This window comes from Neolamprologus multifasciatus, chromosome 11 (assembly GCF_963576455.1).
Source record: "Neolamprologus multifasciatus chromosome 11, fNeoMul1.2, whole genome shotgun sequence".
Lineage (NCBI taxonomy): Eukaryota > Metazoa > Chordata > Actinopteri > Cichliformes > Cichlidae > Neolamprologus > Neolamprologus multifasciatus.
The window spans coordinates 25096731-25106207 of record NC_140449.1 but is presented as its reverse complement, the minus strand read 5'-3'; the positions used below and the strand labels follow the sequence as shown (position 1 = coordinate 25106207).

At 41.4% G+C, this 9477-nt stretch overlaps 1 protein-coding gene across 1 annotated transcript in view; it reads left to right on the top strand.

The window, feature by feature from the left end:
* The window catches only part of lin28aa (lin-28 homolog Aa), a 10014-nt gene extending 2353 nt beyond the window's left edge, over nt 1–7661 (top strand). Inside the window, exons 1-4 of the mRNA XM_085177859.1 lie at nt 1–49; nt 536–708; nt 4482–4666; nt 6935–7661. The exon at nt 1–49 is cut by the window's left edge and continues 2353 nt beyond it. Of these exons, the coding sequence (XP_085033985.1) occupies nt 19–49; nt 536–708; nt 4482–4666; nt 6935–7154 (609 nt within the window). The 5' untranslated portion in view covers nt 1–18 and the 3' untranslated portion in view covers nt 7155–7661. The remainder of the gene's footprint in view (nt 50–535; nt 709–4481; nt 4667–6934) is intronic.
* The last annotated feature ends 1816 nt before the right edge of the window (nt 7662–9477 follow it).

The following is a 9477-nucleotide window of genomic DNA, read 5'->3' as shown; positions in this document are numbered from 1 at the left end:
CAAGGCAGAACTGAAGACATGGGTTCCGTTTCTAAGAAGAAGCTCCGAGGTTGGGTAACTTGAGCTACATTTTGAGAAGTTTTTGCAAGTTAATTGAGTCGTTGTACCTGTGGACTGTGTGCTCGATTGCAGCGGAACGTTTTAACGCATTGTTCACACACTTGAACGTTAAAATGTGCAGTCCGTGTGTCTATCAGTGCTTTGCATTGTCTTTAGAATTTTGTGCATCTTACGGGAAGGGAGAATATTTTTATTTCCTTTTTGCGCTAATGCACCAGTTCGTTGTGCATTCGGTGAAAAAAAGTCGCATGTTTATTCCCCTTAAAAAGTTGGCTATAATTTATTTCAAATTTTTGCGAGAAATACAGCCTAATCTTGTTCATTGTATTGATTCGTATTGATTATTGATTGGGTAGCCTAGCCTAAAGGAAATTTGTATTTCCGTTTCAAAAAAAATTCTTTTGCGTTTTTAAGCATCGTCACCTTCGCAGGTTTAAAGCTTTTCTGTAGTAATTGCTAAATTGTTTCGTCGTAGGAGTGTGTAAAACCGAGGAGGATGAAGGACCGAGTCCCGAGGAGAATTCAGAGTCTTTCCACGGGGTCGGTGTGTGTAAATGGTTCAACGTCCGCATGGGTTTCGGGTTCCTGTCCATGACCAGCCGGGAGGGAAAGCCGCTGGACGAGCCGGTGGATGTGTTCGTCCATCAGGTATGATCTGCTTTTGCTCCGACGAGGTGTTTGTTTATTATGAGAAACGCAGAACTGGTGGTGGCGGTGTGTGAACCAGCTCATTTGCATCCCAATAAAGATATCTAAAATGTAAAGGTAAAAATATGTTTTCCATCTAAGCAAGTACACTCTCTCCACACCAGGAGATCAGAGATCAATCTTATCTTCTTCCAGTCTTCAGTTTCTGTGCTTTTAGACCTAGTCCCAGCAGCAAATGATTGTGGGCATAAGTTAAAACATTACAACAAACAAAAACTTAAAGAAAGCGAGGTTAATCAGAAATCCATTCCTTCAACAGGGAGGGCACTGAAAGACATTTAAAGATAAAAAATGCTACAACGCCGGAAACGTCTAACTGTTAAATTGATGCTTTTGCTGCGCGGTGGGTGTTTCTCCTTTAGGGGAACACGTGTTGCAGCCAGAGGGGAGCAGCGGGCCTCCCTCGTGGTTTTCAGGACGCTGACACAATGTGATGGAGAGATGAATGTGCGGTTTTTGTTGTTCATTGAAGCCAGCACACTTTTAACAGGCTTACATCCATAAGCCTCCTGAGCTGCATGAAAACTGAGCCATTAAGGAGGAGGAAACGTTTAATTGATCTCCATCTGGAGACGTGAACAATCAGTGTGCATTGTTTTTGTGTGTGGGTGTTTGTTTAGATTTTTTAACCATTTATTTGTTCTGTTCTGCGAACAGAATTCTTTAACACATCATTTGAGCAACCTATTAGGGTGGTATCTAAAAAGGGTTACTGATCCCGATCACTGCTTTTCAGATTAAACACATTTTAAACAGTCAAACTTGAGTTGGCTGAATACAACACAGTCACCTCACACTTTCTCCCACCTGGTGCTGCTGAAGTAGAGCTTGAAGGCTCATTCCAACACCTTTATTCACCTTAAAGTTAAGTGTTTGAGTTTTTGTTTGCGTGTGGGTGCGGGGAGGTCCCTCCTCCTTTTTCATCTCAGTGAGCGTCTCCATTTCTATCTGATAAGATAAAGGTTTCGCATGTGAATGAGAGGCATTCTCACTAGCTGCCCATTCACTTCAAAGTTCTCACCATAAAGTGATTAAAGGCTCTTTGCCGTCTGCTCAACCCCCTCTGTGTGTGTGGCAGAGGTACACTAGATCTGTAAGTCAGTGTAACACACCAATTTAACGAACACCCTGGTAGATTTCTTTGTTCTCAAAGCATCATGGGAAGATGTGTTTCTACATTGTAACATTTAGTTTTGATCTGCTTTTTGCATCATTTAGACTTATGCTAAAATTAAATAATGCATAATAAATAAATGCACTTACATAATGTACACAGCTATGACACAGGTCTGCCATCCACATTTCATTATAATAAGTTTGCATGTCCTCTCAAGCAGCTCTTGGTCGTTTCTGTCTTCCTGTTGCCTACTGATGATGATGCATATAGAAACATTTAATTGTTCTGCGGAACAGCTCTGATATGTTTTTTGACTATACACAGGAAGCTGGTATTTGATTACTCATATTGCAAACCAAAAACATCAGTTCAGTTGGCAGAAATGTAGATTAGTGCTCCAGCAGTCGCAGGGACTCAAATGAAATTAGAACCAGCGCAGGTGCCATCAGTATAGATTCATACAAACTGGCATAAGCTACTTAAAAACATTAAAATCACTGTTCAGAGTTATTGAACTGAATGCCTTTTACAAATGGCCACATGTTTGTCTTTTAGTTTGAGCTTCCATTTGACCATTACAATTATATCACTGGTGTCATTTTAGTCAGTTATTTCTCTTACTGTCTTTTAGAAAACCTGGACACATCAGTGATTAATGTACAGGGGTTATTGCAAAAGAAAAGGCCTCAGTCCTAAAATTAGTGGCCGCGTGTCAAGGAAAATTAACTCCCAGGGTCCTCTGGCCTTTGTGCAGGTGAACAATAGGACCATGCATTCGAATGAAGCACCCTGTGGCCGTGACCGAGCCCCTGTTTGTCTCAGCGGTAGTCTCTTTATTGTCCCTCCCTGCTCTGATGTCTTTCTCTGACTCAGTTGGTTTCCAGTCATCTTCTGTTTACAGGTCCTTCAATTTTAAATGGCCCCATCCTGATTCTGTACCTGCATGTGAGACTAACCTGGTGTGTTGAGGGTCCGTTACTGGGGTAAGGAAGGTCACACGTTGAAGAGGAAATGGTTAACAGTAAGCAGCACAGAGAGGCCTGATGGGACTGGGGCTCTATGGATGTCCACGCAATGGCACTCAATTGTCATGGCTCACCAATCATGTTTCCTCGCTGCTCAGGACGTTGCAGCAGATGCTCAGCTGTGACTCAGTGCTGGAGGATTAGAACACATCACTTTTGTTTGTTTTGTTTCTCACTGATGGGGGTGTTGCTAGTTGGCTCACTTGGACCCCCGCCTGTGTTTGTAACGATTTAAACCTCAGTTTTAACCACTGGTGTGTCCTAATTGTTGTTTAATATAAATCTGCGTTTTGGAGATTAACTACTTGTCTCCTTTTAAATTATAACCTGTCGTTGAATATGATTCCCTGTGGTTTGGGCAAAGAAAGAATGCAGACCGATGGTCGCACGTAATAGATGGATGATAACTCACTCCAAAAAAAATGAATAAAAGAAAACGGGATTAATGCCTATCAAAACAACCCCGTAATTAATGGATCGGTTTTCCTTTGCCAGCAGTCTGCGGTATGCGGGACTATTTAATCATATAGTCGCACTGCGGGAATTTTAGAGAGGGGTTTCCCATGTTGTGTTAGCCAGTCTATGGGATTTATCCTCAAAACTGCACCACACCTTCCCCTTTCCTTCATCTCTTTCCTTTCTTTGGGAGTCCAAAATGTTTCTATAAGGACACTAGTATCCAGAAGATGATCATATTCAAAGGTCACTTCAGGTGAAGGCAGTATCAGTTAAAATACAGTGGAGAAAATGACTGATTAAGCCAAGAACTCGTAAGATCAAAATCATCATTATATCCAAGTACCGATATGAAAGAGAGCTATCAATCATGCATATGCATATGCATATGCATTCCCGAAACTTTTATCTTCCACCTCTTTCTGCCAAGCAACTATTCATGGAATGTCACCCTGACCCCCAACCTCACAGAGAAGCTTCTCCCCACCCCCAACTCGAACACCAACCCCTGCATCCTGCAGTTTAGGGTTAGTGGTGGTGGTCAGTGTGTTAGAAGAGCTTTGTGATGTGGGTGGGAAGAGGGATCAGGGTGGGGGCAGCAGTGTGGAATTTCTTTTAAAGGGGGGGATGGGTTGAAGGTTATCCCCACCAGGTTTACCACTCAGACAACACCAAATAGACAATGCAGCGTTAGGGAAACAGTGCTTTGAATTGCAAATCGGTGTGTGCATACTGCTGAGTAGAGTGGGAACAGCAAGCTTTGGTGCTTGTTTGCTCATCATCAGGTGAGGCCTGGCGATCACCTTAAAATACTAAATGCCTGATAAGCACAGTTGGCCTCTGATGATATCACACAGTGAGGAATGAGTGGGGGTTGAGTCTCCACAGGCTCAACGTGGAGGTGATTTGGTGTGATATTAGGAGTTGTAAAACATCCAATTATCACTCTATATATCATACAAGATATCTACATGTGATGGAGAAGAAAACAAATCGTTTATCAAGCAGCACTCTCCCCATGTTGTAAATGCTTTATAGGCCTGAAGGGCCAGAAAACTCAAATTCATGAAACAGTTACGCTCATGATGAAAAATCTCCCTATGTTCCCTTTTCAGAGTAAGTTGCACATGGAAGGCTTCCGCAGCCTGAAGGAGGGCGAGGCGGTCGAGTTTACCTTCAAAAAGTCATCCAAAGGTCTGGAGTCACAGAGAGTGACCGGACCAGGTGGCATCCACTGTGTGGGCAGTGAGCGGAGACCCAAAGGCAAGAAGGTCCAAAAGCGGCGTTCAAAGGGGGACAGGTACGCATGGATGAACTGGGACACAACAAGAGAAATATCTTTAATTTCTTAGATGTCTTTCAGTTCCATCTTCAATTATTTGAAGCATCTTGGTGTCAGAGTAAAAAATAAAATTAGTGAAATACTTCTATGGTACACTATATGCAAACTGTACTAATAACAGCAGAAAAAACATCACTAACCCAATATAAAATAGCTCTAAAGCTAATTAAAATTAGCAGTAAAACTTCAACACTCATAAACTTTACACAGTAACACAGGAATAAAATATTTCAGTTTTACTTTTTACTTCTGTAACAACAGCAAAAAATAAATAAATAAATTTTAAAAAAATCCTGCACTTTTTTGTTGAGTTTGAAGTAGATACACAATGATGTTGTAGTTTCTCCCTATTTTGCTTCCTCTCCCTTGACCCCAACCCCCACATCTAGCCCTAGTAAGGGTCACATCAGCAGGCTTGACGTGTGACCTGGATCAATAACTGTTTAAATCTGCTGGCCCCTGGTGAATTCAAACCAACCCACTCTCCATCTCCTCCAAAACCTCCTGTACCAACCTCATTTGATAAACTCCCGTTTTAAAAATCAAGGTGCTAGTTTGATGTTATCAAAATAAAAACATGTTGATTTTTTTAAAGGCGTTTCTAAAAGAAATTTAAAAATAGATAAATTTAATATGTCAGTACTAATGATTAATATGTTATAAACGGAGAAAACATCAGCTTCTGTTCAGAAGGGGAAAAAAATTCTCATGAAGATCAAAAGGCAAAGGCAACAATACCCCTCCCAGCAGAAGAAAAAAGAACTAAGGGGGCCTTGATACTCGGGATAGTCTTTGAATATTCATTTAATGCAGGGTTAGAGGTGTATCAACTTTACCCCCTCTGTCAGTTGTGATTACAGCCAGAGAGTAGTGAGTGTGAAAACAGATCATTACTGCCTCAAAGAGTCCTGGGAGGGCTGCTGTGTTCAATACCTCTCCCTAGACTGTGCTGATCCAAAGATATCGTTCCCCTTCAGTGTATTTCATTATGCAACACTGGATTGGGTTTCATGGATGTATGCGTGTGAATAATTGATCATATTTATTACCTATATGGAGATAATTATATCAATTTTCGCGTCACCGGGGTAAAGCACGCCACCTTTTTGAGGGTGTGTGTACATATACATCTATATATTTATATGACTGAAACAAGGGGAAAAAGCCCTCCTGTCCATTTAATTGATAACAGATGTAAGAGCCCTGCCAAGGGGGTGAAGGGTCACTGTTGTCATGGCAACGGTGTATGAGTAAAAGCAAGAGAGCTGGGGGGCTGGGATGGGATTGGGGAGGGGTTGGGGGTCAGAGTTCAGAGGTCATTACTGCAGCTTTTTTAGACAAAGGGACCACTTCCCCTTCCTTCCACTTGCTTTCTGATGGATGCTGATGTAGGGAGCTTCTGTGATGTGATGGTATAGACCTTGACACCACCCCCAACGACCACAGCTACAAAGCCACACTGACCCTTTGGCAGCCGCCCTTATCCAACCTTATCTGGTGCTACAAAGGTAGCAGAGGGTCCACAGAGCCACATACTGACCGCCCCACGCCCACCACCCATCTGTCTTCTGCCCCTGTACGCGTGGCCATGCTATAGATTACAAACGGTGGACGGTGGACACCTTATGGGCCTACCTTTGATACAAAAGCGGTTCACAAAACTTAAAGATCCATGGTAACAAGGTCCGCATTAAAAAAATACCAGATTTGCCACCCAATTTATGTCTTTTAAAAACCCTCCTAATCAAAACAGACGCTACTGAAATTTAATGGTATTTTTGGTCAAATAGAAAACTTTTAAAAACATTTACTTCTACTGTTTCCCTAAAGACTTAAAGTATGACCAAATGCAAACTCATTCATTTTAGGTGACATGTTGCCATCTAGTGGTAACTTAAAAGCTTTAAGTTGAGGGCTTTACCTTGTAACTTGCTGCAGCTTGAACATGCAAAATGTCTCTTAGTTGTCACATTAGTTACTACTTTTTGGTTGGTATAGAGTTTGATATCAAGCTGGAACATTATCTGACCTTAAAATGTTGTTTTCAGATGTTTAATCACAAGCAGAGTATTATTGTATCACAACATTGTGATAACCTCCACATAATAGGTTGCTTCATCTCTTCTGGATATGGAAGCTATATCCAAATACAGAGATATACTTGTGTTTCCTGCTTGTTTTCTTGAGACCACTGCAGGTTCAATAGACATCTTTCTATTCTTTCAGATGCTACAACTGCGGAGGCTTAGACCACCATGCCAAAGAGTGTAAGTTACCTCCCCAGCCAAAGAAGTGCCACTTCTGCCAAAGCATTGACCACATGGTTGCCAGCTGCCCAATCAAAGCACAACAGTCTTCACCGGGTTCTCAGGGAAAACTGTTCTCCTCCAAAGGAGACGAGGAGGAGCACAGCCAGCAGGCACCACCTACCGAGACCTCTGATTAAACACAGGATCCGACTCTGGGGAAGCACAGAGGCCAATCAAACTGCTTTGATGGAGTGGAGGGAGACTCAATCCCCTTCTACCTGTTGAAGCTGCTTTTGGAACTACCTCAGGTTAAAAATACTCATGAAGAATGTTGCTGAAGTGTTTTTTTTTATTTGTTTTTTATTTGGTGTAACACTCAGGAATACTGCTGTACTATTGCACTCAGGATGCTTGCTTAATGTATGAATCACTGGTATTGGGGATTGGAGATTGTAGTGAGCAATGCTATGTAATGGATGATCTTCAGGAGTTTACGTAGATTTCTGTTATGTAATAATGTGCCTCTGCTGTGGGCATTATACCTCTTCTTCTTTGAGTAATACTCAGTGTGTTTAGTATAGCTACACTTTTGCTGCCTTACCATTTTGTTTCCTTCCTGACTGTTACACCTCACTATCCGGCAGGGCGTAGATGTAACAGTTAGTACATCTGTAATGAATGTTAGAGTTTGCATATCATACGGGGATGGGGGAGGGGTTTATGAAATAACATGGGGGATGGGGGGGGGGGGGGTTAAGGGTATATTAGCAATGTATTGGCAGCTGCCAATATTGCAATTGACCATCCAGTTTTCCTGGGGCCAAATGAATGTTAGACCAGAGGTGCTTTCCAGCTTTTGGTCATGTTTGTTTTTTTAAATTTGTTTTTTTTTTTTTTTTTTATTTCATTTTTTGTTCATCCAGTATTTGGCTGGCTATCTAAAAGTACATGGTATACCTCACTGGTCCATGTTTGGTCTGCTAGTAAATCTATCATTCTAAAAGCCGATGACAAACCAACTATTCTCAGAATACAGCTTCAGAGATTGTGATTTGAACTGGGGTTAAGCCAAATCCTCTTTGCACTACAGTATTTACACCAGACCGCCATACTTCCTTAAAGAGTAACTCAACAGTTCCCTGACTTTACTGACCTCTAGCGGATTGGCTTGTCACTTCACACGTCGATGGATAGGTTTACCCAAACACTTTGTGAAATCAGTCTCTGGTGAGCATACATCAGACCACATCCAAGCCAGGCTCTCAGCCTTTCATATAGTCTCACAATGGGAGGAGTTTGTGGGGTTATCTTCAGTTGAGGTTGGCGATTATGTCAGGGCTGTAACACATTAAAACATGTGAAAACAGCTTATGAAAGTGAAAGCAAACTCTGGGTAGAGTGTTAGAGAAGTGAAGTTAACAGATCTCTGTAGTCTGTTTACCATATATGCTTGAGGCTGAGAGCTCGGTCTAGTGTGCCAACCATAGCCTAGTGTGTCTTTCTGAAAAACTGGTATAGGGTTTCGGTAATTAACAGGAAGAAAGAGGTTGGGGGACTATTTTTACAAACTCTGCCCATTTTCTGACAGGAAGTTTTCTGGATCTTTGGGCACACATACTACACCATACCAGCTGTCATGTGTTGCACTACTTTGGGATAAAACATAGCAATCAAAATATAGACCCAAAGGGGGCAGCAAAATCTTAAGTTTCTCTTCATTTTAAGTTGTTTTCATGGGAGTTTGAACCATTGTCAACTTTCCATGTGAAGTATCTTCTCACTGCAGTGGCTGCTGTGTATAAGAGCGCTGTTTTATAATCACCTCAATTTGGATTTGAAAGAATTTAAACCAATGCGACACAAACCCCGTTACATCTACGTCACTTCTGGTAAGATATTTGATCTGGACTTAAGTTAGTAAAGGGTCTGGCTAGCTCTCCTCTTGCTTGAGTAAAACTGAGGCAGAATCAGACAGTGGGAAGCCTGGTGTTTTTGTTTATATCCACTAGTAGGTAGTTATTTAAGACATTACCTCCCTATAACCCTTAGTAGGGTAGTAGTTCAGGAACACCAAGCCTGCACGGAGGAGCATGTAGGTCTAGCTAGCTAATCAGCATTTTACTCCCGTTTTACAGGAGAAGCTGACTGAGTCTTTTACACCCAATTAATATATATGTAAAATTATTCTAAAGCTTTTTTAAAACTATCATACTTATTTATTTTCGTCCAAAAGTGCTGCAGCTTCTCCTTCCGCTCCGATTGAAGCCTCGCAGCACTGAATGTTCTAGTAGACAGCAGAAAATTGGCAAATATCATTAAAAGCTACATATGACTTGACAATACATTGGGGTAATACATTTTTAACATCAAGGTACTCATAATACTTTATACATATTTGCTTGATAATTCATTGTAATGTAATTTAATATGGATGCAATGCGACAGAAATATTGCAACCAAAAGCGAACAATATACAGTGCATACTGTACAGGTACACAATATAGGAACCGATGTTAAATG